A 26,647-nucleotide genomic window follows, 5' to 3' on the forward strand; every position below is an offset into this window, starting at 1 on the left:
TTACATGTGTTGGGGTTGCCTACAGTATTCAGCATGGTAACATGCTTTACAGGTTTGTAGCCTAGGAGCAACAGGCTCTACCATATAACTTAGGTGTGTAGTAGGTTTGTGTAGGTATACTCTGTGATGATTGCACAATGATGAAATCATCTAACAACACATTTCTTAGAAGATTGTATCCCCATCATTAAGCAACATATGACTACTTCACTGTATACATAAAACCCAAGTATTGATCCATCCATCTTAGGTTGGGATTCTCTCATGTGTAACAGGACCTTGGGGTACAAAGAGTCATTTGTCTGAACAGGATGAAGATGGCTGATGAAGATGGCTGATTGTTGGCCATCCCTGGAGTAATGTAGAACAATTAAACAAGGATGGCCAAGTTTTTCCTGAGCAGTGGTTAGAAAGAAAATACCTACCAGTGGCCTATGGGCTAGAACCAGAAAACAATGTGACTAGTCATCTGAGGAGTCTTATTTTCCTTAGGGCAAAGCCTATGTGTAGTAGAAAATGCATGGACTTTGGAGTCAGACTTATCTTTAAGGGATTAATTTCAGTACTCCCTGGGATACCAAAATCCACAAATGCTCAAGTCTTTCATATAAAATGATCTTGCCATGCATGGTGGCACACGACCGTAATCTTAGCAGCTTGGGAGACAGGAGGATCGTCCAGCCTCAGCAAAAAGCAAGGTGTTAAGCAACTCAGTGAAACCTTGTCTCTAAATTAGAAAATACAAAATAGGGCTGGGGATGTGATTCATTGTTTGAGTGCTACTGAGTTTAATTCCTGGTACCCTCCAAAAAAGAAGATCTAGTATTTGCATAAAACCTATGCACATCTGCCCATTCTCTGCACTCTAGATGACTTATACTACCTAACCTAATATACATGTTAAGTAAACAGCTGCTACATGCTATTGTTTTGGGAATAATGACAAGACATAGTCTGTGTAATTTTTTTGTTCCCAATTGTTTTTGATCCATGGTTCATTGAATCCTTGGTTGTAAAACTTGAGGGTACATAGGATCTAGTAAGGGTACTAGTTAAGCAATAAATGTTAGTTTTACCCACTTTTCCCATCTCTCATTGATCCTTTGTGTGTATCCTTTGTGCAAAAGGTGGAAATGGTGTGTGTTTGAAACACACACACACACACACACACACAATTTGTAATATAGATGGATCATTTACAGAAGCAGCAGACCCTGATCATGTCTTTGCCTTTCTGTTTTTCTCTATTTCAGGGAAAGTAAGGAGGCTAACAAAGGAACATTGACTTGGGCTTACCAGATGCTCTGACCCTGAATCCCAAAGACTATTTTTAAAAGCAGATATCATTCAAATTGTGGGTTAACCAATGAATACATGCAAGTAGAAGTGTTGTTGCAGTGATAACAAATATTGCCAGTTGTGAGGAAAAACTCACCTGAAATTTGTTTGTAGAGTTAAAAGGGATTTCAGCTACTTTGCGGTTTCTTTTTCTAATTTCCATCACATCACCCAAAATGACCTCTGAGAATTTCAAAAGAGCAGTTTCTGAGGCATCTCCAACCACGACTTTCTGGGAACCAAAAGAAATAAATATTTACAGCAAATTCTCTGGTTCTTGTGTGACTGTGTTTAATGAACCTACATGCCTTTAGCACATGAACTAACATGTCTCTTGACTAAGCTTACCATCTAGCTGAAGAGAAAAGGCTATCATGTGACCATCAATAACTGAATCAAGACCATGGTAAGAGTGTAAAACAGTGCTGTCACCTACCAGTACTAGAAAATTTCAAATAAGTGGGAGCTTTATGAGGACTGGAGGATTTGAGCTATACCACAGTGGACAGTGAAGGTTGCATTGTGAGTGTTGGAGGTACGGTTGGACATAGGAAGGTGTGGCAAGATTTGGAGGTCCATGAAAGGCAAGCTGAAATCTAGACTCAAGAAGTAGAAAATAGGGAATCACAGGAAGATTTTTAGCAAAGTTAGGTGATGATACATTCAATATTTGAGGAAAATTAGAGGCATGTGAAAATGAACAGCATGGGAAGGAATTAACTAGAATCAGCAAAGCCCATGAAGAGGTTGGTCCAGCTATTTAGATGCAAGGTATTGTGATAAACACACCAAAAATACGAGAAAGTGGAATAATCAGTGAAGAAAAGTTGGCAAATGGAAAAGCCAGGAAAACAGATTCAGTGGCTCACTGAGATGGAAAAGAGAAAAGAAAGAAGGGAAGAAGTAAGAAGGCAAGAGAGAGAAGGAAAAGGGGGAAGAGGGAGGAGGAGAAGGAGAAGAGAATGAGGAAGGGAGAAAGATGGGGAAAAGGGAAAGAGGAAAAAAGAGTTTTATTTTACTTTATTTTTTATTTATTTGCAGACTTGGGAATTGAACCTAGAGGCATTTTGTCACTGAGCTATATGCCTCTTTCATTTTTAATTTTGAGATAGGGTCTCACTAAGTTGTAAGGCTGGTCTCAAACTTGTGATCCTCCTGCTTTAGCCTCCTGAGTTGCTGGGATTACAGGCATGTGCCATGGTGCCCAGAGTTTATTTTATATTTCAAATATTCCAATATTCTTGGCACTCCATTTGCCACCACATTCTAGTCAAGCGGACATATATTAAGATCAGTCCCTTTATTTCCATTCAATTACACTTTAAACTTTAGTGAATGGCATTTATATAATAAAAACAAAACAAAACTTTGTTTATTTTCACTTAGCTTGTAAAAAAGTTAGGAAAGCAACTTAAAGACACGTTCATTTTCTGGAATAAGAAAATTTTCAAAAGGTCCTAAACCAGTATCCTGAGATCATCTGTGATTTCTCATAACTAGATAGAGTGAAGAAAACTTTATGTCTGTCTATGAGTTGGGATCTGCTCTCACTAGTGCAAACTTCACACAGCTAGAGAAATTATATCAAGTGCCCAAGAGAACAGAAAAAGTGATCTTGCACTGGCTTAGACCAAGAGCTGTAGCAGCTTTACCTTCATGATGGGGACACTTTCTTGTCCTGGTCTGAACTCAGCTCGATTACACAATGTTATTATTTTGGATAAGGAGGCCCATGTTCCAGAGCTTTGGTCAAAGGCTTGGTCTGGAACACAGAGAAAGACCAGTGGTCACTGTGAATGCTGGGCCTTTCATGCCCAAGTCACACCCTTCACACCCTGTTTGAGACTGGCTGCTATCCTCAGCCAGTCCCTCTGCTTGAGTCTATGGATTTGGGTCTGAATAAACCCTCTAGAAAACTCACTTGATTAGTTTTCACTTGTGTCAGCCACGAAGATCTGGTTATTGAACCACAAATGGGCCACCGTCATCCTGTTCTGGGTCAGGGTTCCGGTCTTGTCTGAGCAGATGATGGAGGTAGAGCCGAGGGTCTCTACTGCCTCTAGGTTCTTCACCAGGCAGTTCTTCTTGGCCATCCGTTTTGCTGTTAGTGACAGGGTAACCTGAAAGGAAAGAGCAAAGGAGGCTTTGGGAATAATCATTTTGAATTCAGGTTCAATCACAGAAGTTAGGGTATAATTGGGATTTTAGGAGAGAGCTGGAAAATTTTTAGACCAAAGATATAGTTGGCAATGCAGCAAGGTTTATCTAATGAGTTAAAAACTATCAAAAGCCTTATAAGCCACAATATTTTTTCTTAAATTAAATATGGGATAGTATTCTTGTTCCTTCATTCCTTGAAGAAAATGCTTCTGGGGGCCCACAGATAGCAGACAGACTGCATGGCTGCAGTTTGGGAACATTCCAAAGTGGAATGTGGAGGGCTGGGGTATAGTTCAGTGGTAAAGCACTTACCTAACAGGCAGAAGCCCTAGATTTGATCCCCAGCACTGGGGGATGGAGTGGGGGGGTGGGGAAACTTTAGCCACCTAGCCCTTGTCACTCATGAGCATGAATGGGTAAGAGTGACCTTGACTATTATAGGCCAAAGAGGTTGTCCTCAAGGACTCACATGTTGCTTTGGGACCTTAAGAAACATCTGTGTTTTTTTTTTCTTTAAGGTAGTGGGGGATTGAACCCAGGGTTTCACAAGTACTAGGCAAGTATTCTACCACTGACTACAGTGCTAGCCCCAGTGTTACATTTTACAAGCTCCTTATTTTAAAGATCCTTTGAAACCTCCAGATCTCAAAGTGGTTTTTTTTTTTTTTTTTTTTTTTTTTTTTTTTTACTTTCTTCAAATTATTATCTCCTAGAGTCACAAGAGACTTGAAACATCTTCTCTCAGTCTTTGGCCAGGGCAACATAGGCCATTGTAATTATACAATGGGACTGTGAATTCCTCCTCCCCACCCTGTGGGCCTCCAAGACACAGACTGGGAGGAGCCTTTTATCTGAGGACTGAATGAGAGGGTCCTTAACACAGGGAGAGACAAGAAGAACAGGGCTGAATTCTTCTACAGAAAAGAAATAGAGGATTTTTTTTTTTTTTTTTTTTTTGGCCTGAGAGAAGGAAGAGAGAATGTGTCCAATTCCTAGGTTGTGGAAACTACCAAGGAAGATTTTTGTTGTTGTTTTAAAGAAATGTGGGGAAAGCATTTAGGGGTCTAGAAAAACCTGTAAATGGTAGTCTCAATCAGTTCCTGTAAGAAACAGTCTATTCAGAATGTTCCATGGTGGTCCCTGGTAGGGAGGATATGTTGTTGAAAGGGGGCTGTAGTTTGTGGGTAGGAGCCTCCCCAGCAGCAATGGTAGGTGCCAACACTATGGAAATGCAGGCTGCCTAACAGTGTGGACTCACAGTGACAGTGGCCAGGAGGCCCTCAGGAACATTGGCCACAATGATGCCAATGAGGAAGATGACACTGGAGACAGGCTGGTGCTGTGGAGACGCCGGGATTGCCTCTTGTGCCTGCACAGGAGAGCCACTATGTATCCATTGGAGAGGGTCATTATTCCTATAAGGGAGGCTTCCCTGTAGGTCATCAGTGTGGACAAGCTGTGCCGGAGGAAGAAGGTCATGGGGATAAAGGAGCCTTTACCACATGCAATAACAAGAGTTTATTTTGCAATTTGTATGTACAAATATTATTAGTATCTAAAACATTTTTCTTTTGATGAAAATTACCTTAAAATATTTGACACAGTAAATCTAAAGCAAAACATGATAATATAATAAATACAACATTCTATTAAATTTTAGAGTTTTACAACCTCAGAATGAATAAGTCATAATTTTAGTTTAGCAAAATCTTCATGAGTTTTGCAACTTGCAGTTTTTCTTTTTTTCATATTCTTCTTCTTTTGTCTTAAAATCTTCTTGAACTCATTTATTGAGTGGTCAAATGACTCTTGCATGAACGCTTAGAGACAGGTGCTTTTATTCTAATTTTGCAGGTGGGGAAACTGAGCAAGGTTAACTAGATCACTAAGTCTGGAGGACAGAATTCAAATCCATATATGTACCCACTCTATTCTGTGCCTCTGATTAGTAGTACCAACTCTGCTAAATGTTGTTCTAAAAAGTTCTTTATGCATTTAAGTTAATTTTAAGGAAAGCAAATTTTCTGTAGCTATAATGACAGGAATAAAAAATAAAATATGTTGTATTTTACAATAACTATCAGCAAGTTCATAGTATCTTTTTTTTTTCCTTTTTGGTACTAAAGATTGAACCCAGGAGGGCTCAACCACTGAACCACACCCCCAGGCCTTTATTTGTTTATGAGACAAGTTCTCACTAAATTGCTTAGGGCCTCACTAAATAAATTGCTGAGGCTGGCTTTTAACTTGTGATCCTCCTGCCCCAGCCTCCTAAACCACTGGGATTACAGGCATACGCCACCATGCCCAGCTCCCAGTATCATTTTTAACTAGTATTTAAACTTGTAACTATGGTCTTTACATTGCTAAATATTCTGGTGGGATTTAAATAATCATCTTTTCACCATCAATTGGCATTCCCCAAAGGATTTGTTATCCCTTTGAATTTAATAGGATTGAGTAAGGAAGTACAAATACATCAATAACTGTCCTCTGCATGTGAAATTCTAAGATTCAGTGGACACATATGACATTAATTGGTGGATAAAAGTGAATCATATGAATTATAATCCCTTCACTTATGATAACACTGGAAATGAAGGGCTGTGAATCTTAGCATATCAATTGCCCCAACCACGTGTTAAAAAAGCATTTTGAATATTTAAGCACATTAACCATAATTTCCATTTTCAGTATTTAGTAGTATATATTATAAACAAAGATCATATTATTAATCGAATATTTAATTATTATTATTTTTTGCTATGCTAGCGGTTGAACCTAGGACCTTGTTCTGGGTGAGTACTGTACACTGCGCTACATCCCAGATTAAAATATTTTAAATATGTAACTTGGTAATAATTTAGCCAAGGGATTTAAAAAAAATTGATTTCATTTGTCCTGAAGACAATGGTGCAGTCCTCCATCTAGTTATAAGGGATTCGTTTCACAGTGCCCCCATTCATTTGACTGAAATGTGTAACATGACCACTAGAGAGCCGCCTTCCCTTTGGCCTCAACGCTGGTAGAGATTCTCCATCTTTTCTGCTTAGCTTATGAGGATCAAAGAACTCTCACAGTGGTCCTCAATGCACTTTAGGATATGCTCTGTGTTATAGTTTATCCTAACTTCTGGGAGAAGCAGCAGATACTCCCTCTGAACCTCGGGCCTCTCAGCTAGTAAGCTGGAGGACACTGTTTTTCCTGCTTCTCTCTTCAAAGAAAACAACATTGGCTTGCAGCTGATTTCTGGAATTTGAGGAGCTGTCAGGACACCAAATATCAGGTTGGGTCATGCCAGGAGGAGAACCTGGGAGAAGGCCATGGGGAAGAGAGTGCTGTTAATTTAGGATATGACTCTTCAGCATCCCTGACAATTAAATAGGTGTGACAAAGTACATCCAGAAATGTGCTAAAGACACAATTTCTCTTTTCTGCATTGTGAGTGCAGGTACCTACTAAAGTATCTACTTTATTTCTTATTTTTCTTAAATCCTTTAAATCATTCAATTGCTGTCTTCACTTCTTTACACAGGCTTTCCTTTCCTACCCTTCTCAGTTACATGTTTATTGCTTGTCTCACCCTCCACAATAGGACTGCCCAACATGGTAGCCACTGGCCATATGAGGCTATGGAGCCCTTGGTGTGTGGCGGGTCCAGATGGAGATGTTCTGTGAATGTGAAATATACAGCAGATCTCGAAGACTTGGATGAGTGTAAAATAACTTATTAAATGTTATTTAAGAATTGGGTGAATTTTATAACATATCAATTAATACCTTAAGGAATTTGTAAAAATAATTTTGGATCAATCATATTAAACTAGTATTCTGAATATGTTAAGTAAAATATATTGTTAATTGCACCTGTCTCTTTTTACTTTTTAACGTGGCTATTAGAAAAGTTGTGTTAGGTAGCCTGCATTATATTTATGGTGGAACACATGCTGTAAAAGGGACATTCCGTATCCTTACACTGGATCAGTACTGAATCCCCATAACTAGGATAGTACTGGCACAGACTAGCACTTGAAGTGTCCTTGTGGAATAAAACCCAGGAGTGTTTATTTATTTGCCCCTTTAAACACTTAGTGTCTACTTGTTTCAGACACTGTTTTAGGTGTTGGAGATATAGTCAAAAAGAAAACAGGTTAACAAATTATTATGGGGCTTAAAATTGAGATTCTTCGTAGGAAGGCCAGATATTTTGGTGAAAATGTTGAGAATGGTAATGACTAGCTCTCATTTTCCTTCATGGTTAGGGTTGCAATTGACAGTGTTTTTTTCCACCTTGGTTATATATTTAGAATCTCCCAATCAAGTTTTAAAGACTACTGAAATCAGAATTTCTAGGGATTATAGACATTTGTTACTTATTTTCTATCATGTGTGGACAGATGTTCATTTTAATTCTAGCTGTGAGATCTCGATTAGGTCATTAAGTCCATGACCATTTGTGAAACTGGAATAATTAGTCTTATATTCCCCGACTACAGTGGTTTTAATGAGGTAAGAGAACATGAACTCTCTGGCTGGCAGATTTTAGAATATGCTTTCACTTTTCCTTCTGTCTCCATTTAACAGAACGGGGTTTTATGAGACAGGCTCCTAACTGAGTCTCACACAGTAGAAGAAGGTATCTGAGGGTCCTTCCCTCTGTCTCATTTCTGTCACTTATCTGCAGTCCTTTTATAAAAAGCAGAACCAAAATGAAACGAAGAAACCCAGTCCAACCATTTGGTATTACTAAGGAAAGAATGGAAATTACACTCAAAACTGAAGAACACATTCCAGTTGCCAAACATGTTTAGGTCTTTTTTTTTGGGGGGGGGCACACTAGCACACTATTATCTATGAATTCACCTTTCATTGCAAATGAAAGGTTCAGACTAGAAGAACTTGTAATGCTCATAAACTAAATCCTCAAACCATTTAAACTATAACCACTTACAACCAATTTAGAGTTGGCATCTCAATTAAAGTTAGGCATATACTATTATGTAATGTAATTTGAATGGATTTGGAGTCTTGAAGGAGCACAATTATGCAATTTCTTTCCATTCTCTCCCAGGGTCCCACTTTTCCTCCTGAGATGTACTCGGTAAGTACCAGTTTCTTTGTTTTGCATTCCTATTGCTGCTCTAATTTGGAGAGAGAAGAGAACAAATATTGGAGATTGCATTTCTTATTGTGGAAAGGATGCTTAAGTGAGCGGCTTAGGATGGAGTTTCTGACTGATAAAATGAATCAGAACAAAATAGCTACTTTTCACTCTAGAGTCCGTGAAAAATGGAGTATCTGTCCAACACGGGTGTTTAAGGAGATACTAGAAGAAAATCCCCACCCTACCCATATGGGTTTAGTTTTGTATATTTTCTCCTTTCAAAAATCTTGAGGTAGTTATCACCCCCGTTTTACAGAGCAAAGCAAGATCTCAAAGTCATCCTGGTAATAAAACCTGAAATCAGGATTCAGGTTTTCTTTTGTAATTCATGAATGCTTTTAAAAAATTGCTTCTCATTATTAATATATATAAAAGGATATTTAAGAAATATATGTAAGTTATAAAGAATAATAATACCATGGTCACCCTTGTGTGTGCCCAACATGGAGTTGAAGAAGTCCCCTGAGTGTTCTTCCCCATTGAATCTAATCCTGATCCCTCTGAGCTAACCTCTATCTTGAATTTTACAGCTATTATTCCATTGCTTTCCTGTGTATATTTCCAAGCCTTGCACAGTATATGTTGGTTAATTTTGCATGTTCTCATTTTTATATACAGGAATCATACTGTTAAGTGTTCTGCTATGTGATTTTCATGCTCAGTCCCACACTAGCCTACCTGTCACTGCATGTGGCTGTCCTTGGATTGTCCAGGGCTCTATTGAGATGGATCATTACCTGTGCTTTGAATCTCAGATATTGTGAATAAATATCACCTTTGTTCTTGGGAACCTGATTATCAGTTTAACTGTTCTGCCCTATTGCTTGGGCATGCTTATCTCATCAGTCATTGGACATTCTGTTTCTTCTTGGTTTCTATTATTAAAAATAATTCTGCCATGAACGTTCTTGTGCTTGTCTGCTAGTGCAAATGGGTAGCCATTTCTGGGTATTTACCCAGGCAGGGACTTGCTAGGTAATGAATATGTGAATGCTTGACTTTACCAGGTAATTCCAAACTGTTTTCCAAAGCATTGGCACCAGTGCACTTTGTCACCAGGAGGGCACACAAGTTTCAGTTGTTTCACATCCATTTTATCACTCTTCATTATGTGACTTTTTTTTTTATTGGTCGTTCATAACATTACATAGTTCTTAATACATCATATTACACGGTTTGATTCAAGTGGATTATGAACTCCCGCTTTTACCAAATATACAGATTGCTGTATCACATCAGTTACCCTTCCATTGATTGACATATTGCCTTTCTAGTGTCTGATGTATTCTGCTGTCTGTCCTATTCTCTACTATCCCCCCTCCCCTCCCCTCCCCTCCCCTTTTCTCTCTTTACTACCCCTTCTACTGTAAATCATTTCTTCCATTTGTATTATCTTGTCTTACCCCTCCTTTCCTCTTATATGACATTTTGTATAACCCTGAGGATCGCCTTCCATTTCCAAATAATTTCCCTTCTCACTCCCTTTCCCTCCCACCTCTCATCCCTGTTTAATGTAAATCTTCTTCTCAAGCTCTTCATCCCTACCCTGTCCTTGTTTACTCCCCTTATACCAAAGGAGTCATTTGGTATTTGTTTTTTAAAGATTGACTAGCTTCACTTAGCATAATCTGCTCTAATGCCATCCATTTCCCTCCAAATTCTATGATTTTGTCATTTTTTAATGCAGAATAATACTCCATAGTATATAAATGCCACATTTTTTTATCCATTCATCTATTGAAGGGCATCTAGGCTGGTTCCACAGTCTTGCTATCATGAATTGAGCTGCTATGAACATCGATGTAGCAGTGTCCCTGTGGCATGCTCTTGTTAGAGCTTTAGGGAATAGACCGAGAAGGGGAATAGCTGGGTCAAATGGTGGTTCCATTCCCAGCTTTCCGAGAAATCTCCATACTGCCTTCCAAATTGGCTGCACCAATTTGCAGTCCCACCAGCAATGAACAAGAGTGCCCTTTTCCCCGCATCCTCTCCAGCACTTATTGTTATTTGACTTCCTAATGGCTGCCAGTAATGGAGTGAGATGGTATCTTAGGGTAGTTTTGATTTGCATTTCTCTGACTGCTAGCGATGGTGAGCATTTTTTCATGTACTTGTTGATTGATTGTATGTCCTCCTCTGAGAAGTGTCTGTTCAGGTCCTTGGCCCATTTATTGATTGGGTTATTTGTTATCTTATTGTCTAATTTTTTGAGTTCTTTGTATATTCTGGTTATTAGGGCTCTATCTGAAGTGTGTGGAGTAAAGATTTGTTCCCAGGATGTAGGCTCCCTATTTATCTCTCTTATTGTTTCTTTTGCTGAGAAAAAACTTTTTAGTTTGAGTAAGTCCCATTTGTTGATTCTATTTGTTAACTCTAGCGCTATGGGTGTCCTATTGAGGAATTTGGAGCCCGATCCCACAGCGTGTAGATCATAACCAACTTTTTCTTCTATCAGATGCCGTGTCTCTGATTTAATATCAAGCTCCTTGATCCATTTTGAGTTAACTTTTGTGCACTGCGAGAGATAGGGATTCAGATTCATTTTGGTGCAAATGGATTTCCAGTTTTCCCAGCACCATTTGTTGAAGATGCTATCCTTCCTCCATTGCATGCGTTTAGCCCCTTTATCAAAAATAAGATAGTTGTAGTTTTGTGGATTGGTTACTGTGTCCTCTATTCTGTACCATTGGTCCACCTGCCTGTTTTGGTACCAGTACCATGCTGTTTTTGTTACTATTGCTCTGTAGTATAGTTTGAAGTCTGGTATCGCTATACCGCCTGATTCACATTTCCTGCTTAGTATTGTTTTTGCTATTCTGGATCTTTTATTATTCCATATGAATTTCATGATTCTTTTATCTATTTCTACAAGATATGCTGTTGGGATTTTGATTGGCATTGCATTGAACTTATATAGGACTTTTGGTAATATCGCCATTTTGATGATGTTAGTTCTGCCTATCCATGAGCAGGGTATATTTTTCCATCTTCTAAGGTCTTCTTCTATGTCTTTCTTTAGGGTTCTGTAATTTTCATTGTATAAATCTTTCACCTCTTTTGTTAGGTTGATTCCCAAGTATTTTATTTTTTGGGGGGATATTGTGAATGGAGTAGTTGTCCTCATTTCCGTTTCAGAGGATTTGTCGCTGATATACAGGAATGCCTTTGATTTATGCGTGTTGATCTTATATCCTGCCACTTTGCTGAATTCATTTATTAGCTCTAATAGCTTCTTTGTAGACCCTTTTGGGTCTGCTAGGTATAGAATCATATCATCTGCAAATAGTGATAATTTAAGTTCTTCTGTTCCTATTTTTATGCCTTTAATTTCTTTCATCTGCCTAATTGCTCTGGCCAGTGTTTCAAGGACTATGTTGAACAGAAGTGGTGAGAGAGGGCATCCCTGTCTTGTACCAGATCTTAGAGGGAATGCCTTCAATTTTTCTCCATTCAGATTGATGCTGGCCTGTGGCTTATCATAGATTGCTTTTACAATGTTGAGGTATGATCCAGTTATCCCTAATTTTTCTAGAGTTTTGAACATAAAGGGATGCTGTACTTTGTCGAATGCTTTTTCTGCATCTATTGAGATGATCATATGGTTCTTATTTTTAAGTCTATTGATGTGGTGAATAACATTTATTGATTTCCGTATATTAAACCAGCCTTGCATCCCAGGGATGAATCCTACTTGATCATGATGTATAATTTTTTTGATATGTATTTGAATCCGATTCGTCAGAATTTTATTGAGGATTTTTGCGTCAAGGTTCATTAGAGATATTGGTCTGTAGTTTTCCTTCTTTGATGTGTCTTTGTCTGGTTTCGGAATCAGGGTGATGTTGGCCTCGTAGAATGAATTTGGAAGTTCTCCCTCTTTTTCTATTTCCTGAAATAGCTTGAAAAGTATTGGTGTTAGTTCCTCTTTAAAGGTTTTGTAAAACTCTGCTGTATACCCATCCGGTCCTGGGCTTTTCTTAGTTGGTAGTCTTTTGATGGTTTCTTCTATTTCCTCTATTGTTATTGGTCTGTTTAGGTTGTCTATATCCTCCTGGCTCAATCTGGGCAGATCATAGGACTCAAGGAATTTATCTATGCCTTCACTATCTTCTATTTTATTGGAGTATAAGGATTCAAAATAATTTCTGATTATCTTCTGTATTTCTGAATAATCTGTTGTGATATTGCCTTTTTCATCCCGTATGCTAGTAATTTGGGTTCTCTCTCTTCTTCTCTTCGTTAGCATGGCTAAGGGTCTGTCAATTTTATTTATTTTTTCAAAGAACCAACTTTTAGTTTTGTCAATTTTTTCAATTGTTTCTTTTGTTTCAATTTCATTAATTTCAGCTCTGATTTTAATTATTTCTTGCCTTCTACTTCTTTTGCTCTTCTTTTTCTAGGATTTTGAGATGAAGTATGAGATCATTTATTTGTTGGTTTTTTCTTTTTTTGAGGAATGAACTCCAAGCAATGAATTTTCCTCTTAGAACTGCTTTCAATGTGTCCCATAGATTCCGATATGTTGTGTCTGTGTTTTCATTTAACTCTAGGAATTTTTTAATTTCCTCCTTGATGTCTTCTAAAACCCATTGATCACTCAGCAACCTATTGTTCATTCTCCAGGTGATGCTTGCTTTTTCCTTTCTTCTTTTATCATTGATTTTCAGTTTCATTCCATTATGATCAGATAAGATGCATGGTATTATCTCTACCCCTTTGTATTGTCTAAGAGTTGCCCTGTGACATAGTATATGGTCTATTTTTGAGAAGGTTCCATGTGCTGCTGAGAAAAAAGTGTAGCTACTTGATGTTGGGTGGTATAGTCTATATATGTCAATTAAGTCTAGGTTGTTAATTGTGTTATTGAGTTCTATAGTTTCCTTATTTAACTTTTGTTTGGAAGATCTGTCCAGTGGTGAGAGAGGTGTGTTGAAGTCGCCCATGATTATTGTATGTTGGTCTATTAGACTCTTGAACTTGAGAAGAGTTTGCTTGATGAATACAGCTGCACCATTATTTGGGGCATATATATTTATGATTGTTATGTCTTGTTGGTGTATGGTTCCCTTGAGCAGTATGAAGTGTCCTTCTATATCCCTTTTGATTAGCTTTGGCTTGAAATCTATTTTATTAGATATGAGTATGGACACTCCTGCTTGTTTCTGCGGTCCATATGAGTGATATGATTTTTCCCAACCTTTCACCTTCAGTCTATGTATATCTTTTCCTATCAAATGCGTCTCCTGTAGACAGCATATTGTTGGGTCTTGTTTTTTGATCCATTCTACTAGCCTGTGTCTCTTAAATGGTGAGTTTAAGCCATTAACATTTAGGGTTATTATTGAGATATGGTTTGTTCTTCTATCCATATTTGTTTATTGATGTTACTAAACCTGATTTGTTATCCTCTTTGACTACTTTCCCCCCTTTACTGTCCTACCTCCCATTGTTGGTTTTCAATGTTGTTTTCCATTTCCTCTTCCTGTAATGTTTTGCCAAGGATTTTTTGAAGAGATGGTTTTCTAGCTGCGAATTCTTTTAACTTTTGTTTATTGTGGAAGGTTTTAATTTCATCTTCTAACCTGAAGCTTAATTTCGCCGGATACACGATTCTTGGTTGGAATCCATTTTCTTTAAGCGTTTGAAATATGTTATTCCAGGATCTTCTAGCTTTCAGAGTCTGTGTTGAGAGATCAGCTGTTATCCTGATTGGTTTACCCCTAAATGTAATCTGCTTTCTTTCTCTTGCAGCTTTTAAAATTCTCTCCTTATTCTGTATGTTGGACATCTTCATTATAATGTGTCTAGGTGTGGATCTCTTATGATTTTGCACATTCGGCGTCCTGTAGGCTTCTAGGATTTGGGATTCTGTCTCAATCTTCAATTCTGGGAAGTTTTCTCGTATTATTTCACTGAATAGACTGTTTATTCCTTTGGAATGGAGCTCTGTGCCTTCCTGTATCCCAATGACTCTTAAATTTGGTCTTTTGATATTGTCCCATAATTCTTGGATGTTCTGCTCATGGTTTCTTAGCAGACTTGCTGAGCTATCTATGTTCTTTTCCAGTTGAAATACTTTGTCTTCATTGTCTGATGTTCTCTCTTCTAAGTGATCTACTCTGCTGGTAGTATTCTCAATTGAGTTTTTAAGTTGGTTTATTGTTTCCTGCATTTCTAGAATTTCAATTTGTTTGTTTTTTATTACCTCTATCTCCCTGTGAAATTGATCTTTTACTTCCTGGATTTGTTTGTCGATGTGATCTTTCATTGTCTGATTTTGCTGTCTCATGTCTTCCTTGAGACTCCAGATCATCTGAAGCATATATATCGTGATTATTCTTCATACTGCATTTTTTCTTCTTTTTCTCTCCCTAGCTATAGTCATTTGCCTCCCCTGAGTGCCCAGCTGTTCACCTTTCATTAGGACCAGTTCTGTCTGTGGGCAAGAAAGATATTAACAAGCTTTTGGCTAAAAACTCAGCCCAAGTTACTTTGGCACTGTCCACAATTGATCTTGCACTTTGGCCATAATGATGGAGTTTTTCATACCATCTGTGGGGAAACACAGCATCTGTTTAATGGCATCTATTTAATAGTTTTGATAGAACAAAATAATTTCTATAAATTTCTTAACAATATGTCTGGTATTACTTCCCTAGTCATGTAAAGAGCCCATCATTGCTCCTGAAAATTATTGGTCTACATATAAAATCTAGTCATTGAAACTTACTCCTTTTCTACAATCCTATCTCTTTATGCTGTTTCTTTGATAACGTAGGGTGCTAATATCTCCAAATATTGTCCTTCGTCTGTTTGCCTATCCTGGCACTTTCTTATGTCTCCTGAGATTTCCCATGATACAAAAACCTTACTAGCACCTGATGTCTGTTGTCACAGCACCACGGACCACATTCTACCCTCAGATTTGACGTGGTTCTCAGCCTGATAGCTGATATTCTCTACTTCTCTATGACTAGTCCCATTCTGAAAGTCACATGCATTGGAACACTAGACAGCTTTGGTTTAACTTATCCTGCTATTCATGCCAGAAGTCTGGGATTCCAGACTGGTATAATCTACCACTCACTTGTGAGGTGATACCATAGTCACTCAGTGGCATGTTTAGAGAAGAGAATATGTAAATTAATAAAACCTCAGTTTCTCTCAAATTCATTTTATTCAAGTTACCCATGAAGCCAAACTTACCTATGGATGAAAACCTGATCTCAATTCCTTCAGACAATTCACCTACTAAAATGGCACAACTCACATGGAATTATGGAGTTAAAACCTACTGCCAAACTCTCAGCTTCAACCAATGACCTCCCAGGGCTTCAGTGGCAGCCTGAGGTTTTCTAAGCAATGGTCCAGAAACCTCTGATAGTAAAAAGTATAATAAAAGCACAAAGTGTTTCATTTTATTATGTTTGATGGTCAGAAAGTGAAATTGCAAACTGTGTGATTGTTTTACCATGCTGAAAATAAACAAGTAAAATACCGTCAATGATTAAATAAAAGACTGTTCCTCATAGATAAAAATTGGCTCACTTCACTTTGTAAGTCGCCACACATGTGGAAATATTATGGCATTTTATAAACCACAAGATAAATTTACATTATGGGATCATTATTGGTTTCAGTGGCTCACAAACTGTTAATTTCTTATTTGTACCTGAGGTACTAGTATATTCAAAGGCAAGGCAAAATGAAAAATTCAGATATTCAAACTACTTTAATTAAAATAATAATAATAAGAAGAAGACACAATCTATTCACTTAAAATAGTGGAAGAAAATAATTTAGCTGGTGCATTTTGCTGATTAGACCATGAGGACAATGTAATCAGGGTTCATTTTCATATTTGATAATTAGCCCTACTATTTCATTGGCACAGCCTGCACTAGTTACACCCGACCATGCATTTCACCATTGGTCACTACAGGAAATTTTCAGGGCATTGATCAACAATTGCAACCAATATCTAAAAAACAAACCTCAGAACATTTATGGAGAGAAATAACACATTTTATTAGAGATCTAGAACATCCCTCCAAGTCAAATAAGAAGGCAAGACTATAAGAATGAGTAGTCAATTTTTAATAATTTCTTGCATTTTTCACTGTCTACATGATAAGTTATGACCACTGCTACTTTTGTCTCTTTTCTCCTTTAAATATAAATGAGTCTTCCCAAAGTTATATTGATTCTCTTACAAAAGGTTTTATTATGCTAGGCCTAGTATGTCACCTCTTTTTATATAGATATAGTTTCCAAGCTTCAGAGAGAAAATAGATCTAAAAAGATGGCTCCTTTCCCAAAGTGCCTGAATAAAACAGAGATGGCAGCAACTCTAGGCTTATACCCAGCAGGGCCAGGAAGAAGCAGGACTTAAATGAATTAGATATTGATTGCTTGTTGTTGTTGTTTTTTTTAATTTTCTTTAATCCGAATTGGTTCCCTAGGCAAGGGATTGGATTTGAACACTAAATGACAGCAAAAATAATTCTTGAAAATAAAAAAAGCTCAGAGTTTGTAGGTCCCTTGTAGGTCATTGATTCTAAGATTCAGTTCACTCTACATCTCTTCAGTGACTTCTCAGACCATCACTGAGCACACTTTAATAAGGGGCATTAGTTTATTAACTAATGGAGAGAATTTGCAAGATTGGAAAATAAGGATTCGATTCTTAACTTTCATAATTCTATAACTACTATTATTAGAAAAATACAAATCATTTATTTCCTTTCTAATAGCTCTTCCCATTTGGTTTGAAAAGAAATGTGACTTTCAAAACATTTTAGTTACCAGCTTTGGGATTTTCTTTCAGACATTCTAAAACAGACATACTGAAGTTCAGTGTCTCTCAGCAATGCCTCCATAAAGTACCACTGGAAGGAAACAGGAATAAAACATAAAAACTGAAACATAATATAAGATTAGTGGAGGTCTACATTTCCTTGGAAAATTTAATGGCATTTCTGAACTTACATATTGTTGTCTATGCTTCTAACTGGTCACTCTGGTTCATCAAAAGACTCAGTCATTTGCATAATTCAAAGTAGGAAAACATTATCACAATTGCTTTAAGATCTTAGAATCACACCTCCATGGTTTCTTTTGCTTTACCATATTCAAATTTCAGTTGGAAAATAAAGGATATCTCCTTGCTGGTAAGAAAAGCATCCCTCATTTGACCCTTTGAAAGAAATGTCTTTGGTGACACCAATATGCATTTCCTGTTTTATTTTTTGTGCATTATATCATTTTCCTATTCATTTCAACTTTGAAAGGCTGGTACTACTGTTACTTCCATTGAACTGATGACAAAAAGGAGTCACAAAGAGGTCAAATAACATGTCCAATGTTAAGCAGATAAGAAGTTGAATAGCCAAGATTCCAAGCTCATGCTCATGACGATTAAATTGCCTAAATATATGCGTATTTAACCATAATATTTTTCTACAACTTTTATATACACACAACTCACACACACAACACATTACATTTAATTTCAAGCTCTTCATATTCTCCAATAACCAATTCCTTGTTTAGAAAAACTATAATAGCACAAATAAAGCCAAGCTCCAAAGTTAGATTGCTTCTAGGGTCAAAACGTAATTCCTCCATCTTCATCGTAGGAATTCATTCATTTTTATTCTTAATTTCACACAGTAAATTAGCTAAAAATCACAGTAGGCCCTTCTAAAAAGCCAGAAAACTAGAAATATTTTATTTAAAAGTGATATGTTTTCATTCTTAAATGAGAATATTCCTGGCCATTAAGTTCCAATGTTATGGTATTTCTTTATGATTCAGTGTTTTACCTCTAACATGTCACCAAATGAATACACTTAAACTGAGGTATCAAATATAATTGTGTATGAAATATTTGTATGGAGGGCCAAAATTGGCTAGTAAGTGTCTTAAGAAATAGACCATCTACTTTCCTTTTAGTAGATGAATGGAAGCCTATCTTCACTTAGCTTGGGCTTATACATAAAAAGAATTTCATCTTAACTAACTCTTCTCTGACTAGCAGTGATAGGAAAGGATGTCCTAGATTCCATAGGAGGGAGAAGCATACATATGTTATTCTAAATCTTATAAGATCCCTTTCATTAGTACTAGGATTAGCTGACAATATGACGTTGGTATTTTACTAAGAAGTGGTACAACATTGCGTCTTTCATTTTGTCAACTTAAAGTCAACACAAACTATTTGTAGATAAGATATTACTTTTTTGTTAAATGTTTCAAATTTTTAAGAAAAATAAAGGATGAAGGGGACCAACAACAGAATTCTATTTTTAGTTTATGTAGACCTATTTCTTTCTAATACTGTGCAGAGCAAGATGTTATATTCTCTTGATAACATTCTTCCCTTTGAGGATTAAGTTGCAAAACACAAACATGTAAAAAAAAATGCATTTATTTTAAATGCTCTGCTAAAATCTAATTGGTCTTTCTTTTTTTTACTGATTTGGATTATCCTCCAACCTTCTAAACTCTTCAGAAAGGAAGAGCAAGAGAGCAATGAATGCTCTTTGCTCTATTGGCACTGATTCACAGCAATTTCCACGGTGAATTCTGTACATTTCAACCAATATGAATGTACTAGACCCTGCTACTCAGAGTAAATTCCTACTTTTAATTTAAACTCACACTCAGCGCACACAAATGTTTAACACAGATAATCTCAATCTTGCTTCTTAAAACAATGAATTAAAAACATTTCAAGGACTGAAAGTCCTTTTAAAGTCTCACTGAGCAGCATATCATTAGGTCTCTCCTAAATAGAAATAGCTAAAGTAAACCAAAGATAAGTGAGAATAAAATAGAAGTACAACAAATTTTAACTGCCTGGTGAGCAAGCAAACCTTCTTTTTTGATATTTATTAAGTCCTACCATGTCTACTGTATCATTTAACAACACAAATGCTACAGAAATGGATCAGTGTGGTTTTATGTAATACTCCCTTGCCTGGGGGTGGAAAGAGAAAGAGTCTCCTCCGATGTTTGGGGCTCAGCTCCTCATTTGGAAAGACTCTGATCATCAACTGAGTTTGAGTTTAGCACTCTGGGCTTTGAGAATTATCACTTCTTTTACAATGAGCTGCCAAAAGTAGTTCTCTAAACTGGAAACCAAAGTCACTGGAAGTTTCCCAAGAGATGAAAGACTTGGGGAAAATAAAGTGAATTATTCTGGAGTCTTAACATGACTCAGAAGAGCCAAATAAAATAAGCTTCCCAGGTTTGATGATTGAGCTTCAACAGAGGAAGAGTTCTCCATCAGCAGCTGGCGAAAAATTTGCAGGTAATCCAGACCTATAGATAGGACTTAGAAGAAAATGGATCTCCCTTATAGTTGCTTCTTCAGTATAGCATCTCTGAAGGTCCTATTCCAAGTCCACCTCTTTACTCATTCCCTAGGTGAACCCATTTGTATCCAAAGTTTCAACAAGTATCAGAAAAGAACCCCAACCTCGTGAGGATAACCTAGAATAAAATGACCTCTATCTCTTAAGAATTAAAAGTAGACAATGAGACCTAGTGGGTCAGAGCAATATGAATTTCTTCTCTTTCATATCCTCCATCAAATCTACCATTAGTGGTTCTCCTGAATCTGCCTTCTTCATCTTTCCCAGTCATGCTCTCCTTAAGAATCCTGTGATTTTTCTCTTGGTGAGTTTGCAATACTTCCATTGAAGAACTGCTTCCAAAAGGCCAATCAAATAGGGTCATGTTTGTTCCCTTTCCATTCTGCTCTCATGTTATCTGATACCTGCAGAACCCCACATGGTAGTTGTCCATCTGGAATTACTAAATCCCTGGATTTAATTTTTTTATGTGTTAGGGCCAGCAGGCTATTCTCAGTATTTCACAAGGTTTAATCTTGCATCTATCTGAATAAAGCTGTTTAGACCAACTATGGACTGGAATTATTTCAGCTCAATATAGTATCTGGTATCTCTTCGACTCACTGAGATGGGGCCAGAGGCTAGTCTTGTGTTCTCAACCTCTCTTCATTCAGCAGTATAAGGCTGGGTTAATGTTGTCTGGTAAATTTGATCCACAGAGGAGACTAGGATAAAGCTCCTTTAGGGAATAGTTATATATTATCTACTACTATTTTCCCAGAACTTTCCTCTGGAAAATGGTAAGTAGACATTTTTTTTAATGAATTTTTAGAAACCAGACTGATAGGATTATAATTCTAATCAGATTAATTGTATCGGTCAATTCAAAATGAAGAACAATATGTAGGATTTTAATTAGAACAATCAAGTCCAATCTATATGCCAAAAGAACCTTTCAAGACACAGGAGTCAGGGGGAGGAATACAAACAAGTATCGGAGAAATTAAGGAAAAGATATTAGTGTTTATTGAGCAACAAGTATGTGCTAGGCCCTGTACCAGATCCTTTGGATAAATGCCTTTAGACCCTCATCACAGTAAAGCTATGAAGGAGTACTTACATTTATCAGTTGCAAACAAAAGAAGACTTAGGGAGATTAAGTGATTTTCAAAGTCACAGAATAGCTAAGGAGCAGATGCAATGATCAGATGATGTCTCCCTGGCTCAAAAGCCTGCTGTCCCATAATCATAATTTTTGTTGTTGGGAACCAATAACCCATAATCACGACAGATCCAAATGACTGGCCTGCTAGTTCTAAGTCTTTAGCTTCCTAAAGGACTCTTGATCAATTTTCATCCAGGAGTTAAACAATGACTAAGAACTTGATTATGCCATAGGACAAATGAAAAAACCTAAGGCTTTTATTAATTTTCCTTTTCATATCAGAATATCTCAGAACTGATACAATGGTAAAAGCATACTTTCCTGAAGCTAGGATGCATGTCTGTCTTCTGTACAGACTTCTACCAAGTGCCAGGGCTCAAGTGAACACCTACATAAGTCCTGCCTTGCAAGACTGTATCTCCATTTACCTCAAGGGCCTAGTCACTATAGCCTCTCCTTAAGGTGGTTCCTAAAGGACCTCTGGCTGCCTCTCCCTCCTTAGACAATTCCAAGACTCTGTACCCCAGAACCCAACAATGAGTGGCAAATTTAAAAATGCAATAGTGTCATAGGATGGGAAGAACTGAACTCTACTATGATAAGGCACATACCTGATAGTGGTACATTTTTCCCCCTTTTGGTTACAGAGGCCAAGGAAAAACAATATTATACAAGTTGGTTATCATCATATAGGGTTTTATTCCTATTCTTTCTTATATCTTGTTCTTTTTGAGAGAGAGAGAGAGAGAGAGAGAGAGAGAGAGAGAGAGAGAGAGAGAATATGAATTCTTTAATCTTTATTTTTTAGTTCTTGGCGGACACAACATCTTTGTTTGTATGTGGTGCTGAGGATCAAACACCCGGGCCGCACGCATGCCAGGCAAGTGTGCTACTGCTTGAGCCACATCCCCAGCCCATCTTATATTTTGTTCTTTAATAAAAAGAGGTATTAGATGTCCTCACCATATATATTACTCCCCAGGCCCCGCAAGTTCTCTGATGGGATAGAAATGATATGTTCCCTCTCTAAGTAAATAATGAGTGATAGATAACATACTAAATGACCACCATGAGTGAATATCTTCCCAGACTAAATCAACAGGAGGGCTGCTAGCCACATTCTGGCTATTGAGCCCTTGAAATGTAGTTTGATTAATTGGGGTGTGCAATAAGCACAAAATATACATTGGATTTTGAAGACTTAGCAATAAAAACTGGAGACTATCTTATTAACAATGTTTTACATTAATGATGCTTTAAGATGTTAATTTTGGATGAAATTACTTCTTGGAAATGTGGATACTAGAAATTTAAAATTTCCATGTGTGGCTCAATTTATCTTTCTACTCCTAGTACTGCTCCTGACACTCTGCTCTAGCTCTCTCTGAGCTTTAAAATGAATTGACTGGGATGGATTTTGGCAGTCACTGATCAAGTAGACAATGTAAAAAGCCTTGTAAAAACTTTTTAATTTTAATTAGAAAAATGGGACCCATAGCCCAGTAAGCCATATTTTGCTAGCTTGTCTCATATTCAGAGGTCTTTGTATGTGCAGGTGATTACATGAACACAGGATTACGAGTGGGTATGTATGTGTCCACTAAAAATTGTTTCAAGGTCTCATGTAATCTCCTCTCAGGGATCCTTCTGTGAAACCTGCCAAAACCAAGACAAAATAAAAACCTCACTGATGTGAACAGTGCAGGACTCCTATAATTTTCTGACAATAAATCCCCACTTTTTATGCATAAAAGAACGTTATGGCATTTGACAAATTTGGCAACTATTATTTCCAATGTCTAAATCTGCCTTAAACTCCATACATAATAATTCCAGAAACCTAGATCTTTTTTTTTCTTCTTCTTTTTTTTTAATTTCTCCATAGTACAAATAATATGATTCAGTTAGTTCTCAGCAGGGGACTGAATAATCAAAATTCATGCCTATTCTCCAACTCTTATTTAGTCAATAGATTCAGTCAGAGCCACTAACAAAGAAAAAAGAAAACTGATTTGAGTTTCAGCTTATTTTCTATCTTTTATCCACCTAATGGTTGAAAACTCAGGAGGCAGATGGCAAACAGCCAAAGCAACAGGAAAAAAAAACAAAAAAACACTAGAACTTAGTCATACAGATTTTGGGTTCAAATCCTACCTCTGTAACTTAAAAGAATCACCACCATCTTATCATTGTGTACTCTGGAAGACTGTTGTGAAAATTAAAGTAGTAGATTGCAGAGCATTGTCCTGGCACATAGAAGATTCTCATTGAAAGTCAACTCCTTCTTCCCTTTCTTCCTTGCTGTCAGTTAATCCTATGCCTATGCATTCACATGACATCATATTTATCAACATTGATTCTCTGATTGATTGATTGATTGTGCTGCTGGGGATTGAACCCAGAGTCCTGCACATGATAAACTATAACCCCAGTACTCACACTGGTTACTCTTTTAAAATGCTGGGCTTTTAAAATCAGTGCAGGGTATTGGCTCAAATACATAGAATAGTCAGAGACTTTAGTCCAGAGTTATGAATTGACAAAATGTGTATGCCTCATAGGTCCAATAAGATACAAATATAGAGAAGTTATTAGAAGATTCATTTCATGTTTACACAGAAAAACATAATCTTTGCTATCTCTAACACTCTCTCTCTCTCTCTCTCTCTCTCTCTCTCTCTCTCTATATATATATATATATATATATATATATATATATATATATGGTTAAGAGGTACAGATTTTATAAATTGGAGATATTAATATATAATTAAAAGAAAAAAATAATTTAATTAGTGGAAAAATGTCCCAGAGAGCAAGAGTTAACCATGTCATACTGATAATTTGTCAGGAAGATTTTAATGCAACACAATTCAGTAATTCCTAAGAGCCTACTAGTGCATTATATTTAGTTACACTTAAACACATTCTCTCCTAACAATATAAAACAATTTCTAAGCATTTCTCTTACTTCTTAGGAAATCATAAATCACATTTCTAAAGGAATATAGCCTTTCTTCAACCTCTTTCTACAGTAAAAGCTTTATTAGCCTACCTGCTGCTCACTCTAACACTGACAAGCTGTGTGACCTGAGATAGGTCACTTCTCTCAAGTCACTTCAGTGTCCTTGTCTCTCAGTTGGAGGTGGAATGAAGTGATGTGTGTTCTGGCACATGACTATAGTAGTGGTCATGTCAGGGCAATGATGGGCACAGGGAGGGGTGGGAGAAAGAAGGTTGTCTGTCAAGCACACTTTATGCATTAATTTTTCCCCCACTTTGATCTCACTCTGTAAGTTAAAGATGTTATAGTGGCCATTCATTAAGATCTTGTTATTTAAAAGACAGTAAGATTAACAGATACTGTTGGCCAGATTTTATAGATGAAAATAACTGAAACACCAGGAGGTTAAGTTACTGACCTCAAGTCACAGAGACAATAAACCCAGTGACTGCTCCCTCTTCAGGGCTGACATAGCACTAGTTAAGTCCTCCTATGATCACATCATCTTTTTATTATCTTTATCCATTTCTTGACATTATTAAACTTCCTCAAGTGCTTCCTCACTGAAGCCCAATCCTTCGCACCATGCCTAGAATATATGAAGTTCTCTATGTCAAAATGGCTAAGACGGCAGATATTGCCTTAATTGTGAAGAATATAAGTATTTTCCATACAGAAAAAAATCTAAAAACATTATTTATATATTGCTGAGTATACAAAAGATCTGGCCCTTAAAGTACACTGTTTATTTTCCCAGAATGAGAACAGATTCATTGACAAGCTAATGGTGAGGGAACACTGTGTACCTTTGGCTCTCAGACTCTACTATTTCTTTATTTTCATCTATATTTTGATGAATGTGAGATATTTCTCTTCATTTTAACTATGTCATAATTCTTACCAAACAGATTTACCAATTTTAGTCTATGCTACTTTATTGTTTTTTCCCTCAACATTAATTGTAACAATTTCAAACATTCCACAAAGTTAAAATAATTTTAGAATCAATACCCATGTTCTCATATTTGATTCTACCATTAGCATTTTATTATACATGCTTTATAACATATCCATCCATTTATTTATCTCAACATTCATTAATCCATTTTATCTGTTGATGCATTTTTCAAAATAAATTGTAGACATCTTTCTATTTATCCTAAATAATTCAACATGCTATATCTATGCTTTATTGTCTTTTGTAATTACATTAAGTCTTAGTATCCTATATTTTTTAGTGAATCTAAGAAGGAAAAGTCCTTTTATTTTCTATGGAATTTTTTTTCTCACTTGCTATTAAAATTGAGGCCCCAAATCTAACTACATTAAGTCTTAGTATCCTATATTTAGGATACTAAATTATTTACCTTGTTAAGAGGTCAGACCTAGGTAAAGATTAAGAGATGAGAATGAAAAAAAACCTAAGCATTTTAATGCATAAAATCATAGTGAATAAACGCTGCATAAAATTAAAGTGCCAGTATTTATTCTTCATTCAAGGAGACAGTAATAATCTTGTTAGCTTTTGTTTCATGACTTTATGCCTCAACAAATGATGGAATATCAAGCTAAATCATTAGAACATCATTACTGGGACTCAGGTCCATAAGTTTGTAGAGGGAAGGCAACCATGACATTTTGCAGTCTGGGTCAAGTATTTGACAAGGGCAAAACTCCAGACCTGTACCATCTACCTGTTCATTAGATGCCAACTCTGAATGGGTACAAGACCAAGCTAGGAAATAATGCAAACAGTAATTTTCAAAGTTAATGATCTAAAATAATTAGAGCAAATGTAGCAGTTGTTTGTAAGTTGTTTGGCAAAGACAAAACACCCAGAGAGGAAAAAAAATCATTCAAACCTCTTAAATAATTATGATTACATACTAAATTCAGGTGCTACTTTTCCTACCTCAGTGCTACACTATTCTGTCAGATGTACTCTTCTGTCAGATATACTCTTCTAACCCCCAGAAATTTCTAGCACTCATTCATCCTAACAGGCTAAGCACAAATTTTACTTCTTCAGTGAAGCTGTCTGGTCTTTTCCTAGTAGAAATGTTTTCTCTGTTCAGTTCTCACAGCAATTGTTCACATACCAATTATTATGGTTATAATTTGATTTATAATGAGTTCCTCATCTGTGTCTTCCCTATTATCAGTGCACTGTACCTTTGTCATTTTAGAAAAATGCCAATCATGATGCTTGATTTCTAGGAGGCACTCAGGAGATGTTTAATAAATTATAGTTGAAGCCCAGGTCAAGCCAGTTGGTATGAAGGGGGCATTCTGTGATACTCCTGCTGAGAATCTATTGGCCAACTAAACTAAAAAGAAAAAAAAAGAAGAAAAAAAAAAAACATGGTAGGCCGGCAGGCAGTAATACAAGCTTAGATTCTAGAATTCCAAACAAAAATATAGAAAGTGTGTCTTATGGAGTTAAAAAATCAATAGATCCT

General features: G+C 36.7%; 1 protein-coding gene across 1 annotated transcript in view; it reads right to left on the bottom strand.

Annotated features, from left to right (window-relative positions):
- The window catches only part of LOC144253383 (potassium-transporting ATPase alpha chain 2-like), a 48,506-nt gene that overhangs the window by 12,863 nt on the left and 8,996 nt on the right, over window positions 1-26,647 (bottom strand). The window contains 4 exon segments of the mRNA XM_077795485.1: window positions 1,436-1,570; window positions 2,991-3,100; window positions 3,260-3,458; window positions 4,757-4,954. Of these exon segments, the coding sequence (XP_077651611.1) occupies window positions 1,436-1,570; window positions 2,991-3,100; window positions 3,260-3,458; window positions 4,757-4,954 (642 nt within the window).

Source organism: Urocitellus parryii, chromosome 2 (assembly GCF_045843805.1).
Source record: "Urocitellus parryii isolate mUroPar1 chromosome 2, mUroPar1.hap1, whole genome shotgun sequence".
In the NCBI taxonomy this organism is placed as follows: Eukaryota; Metazoa; Chordata; class Mammalia; order Rodentia; family Sciuridae; genus Urocitellus; species Urocitellus parryii.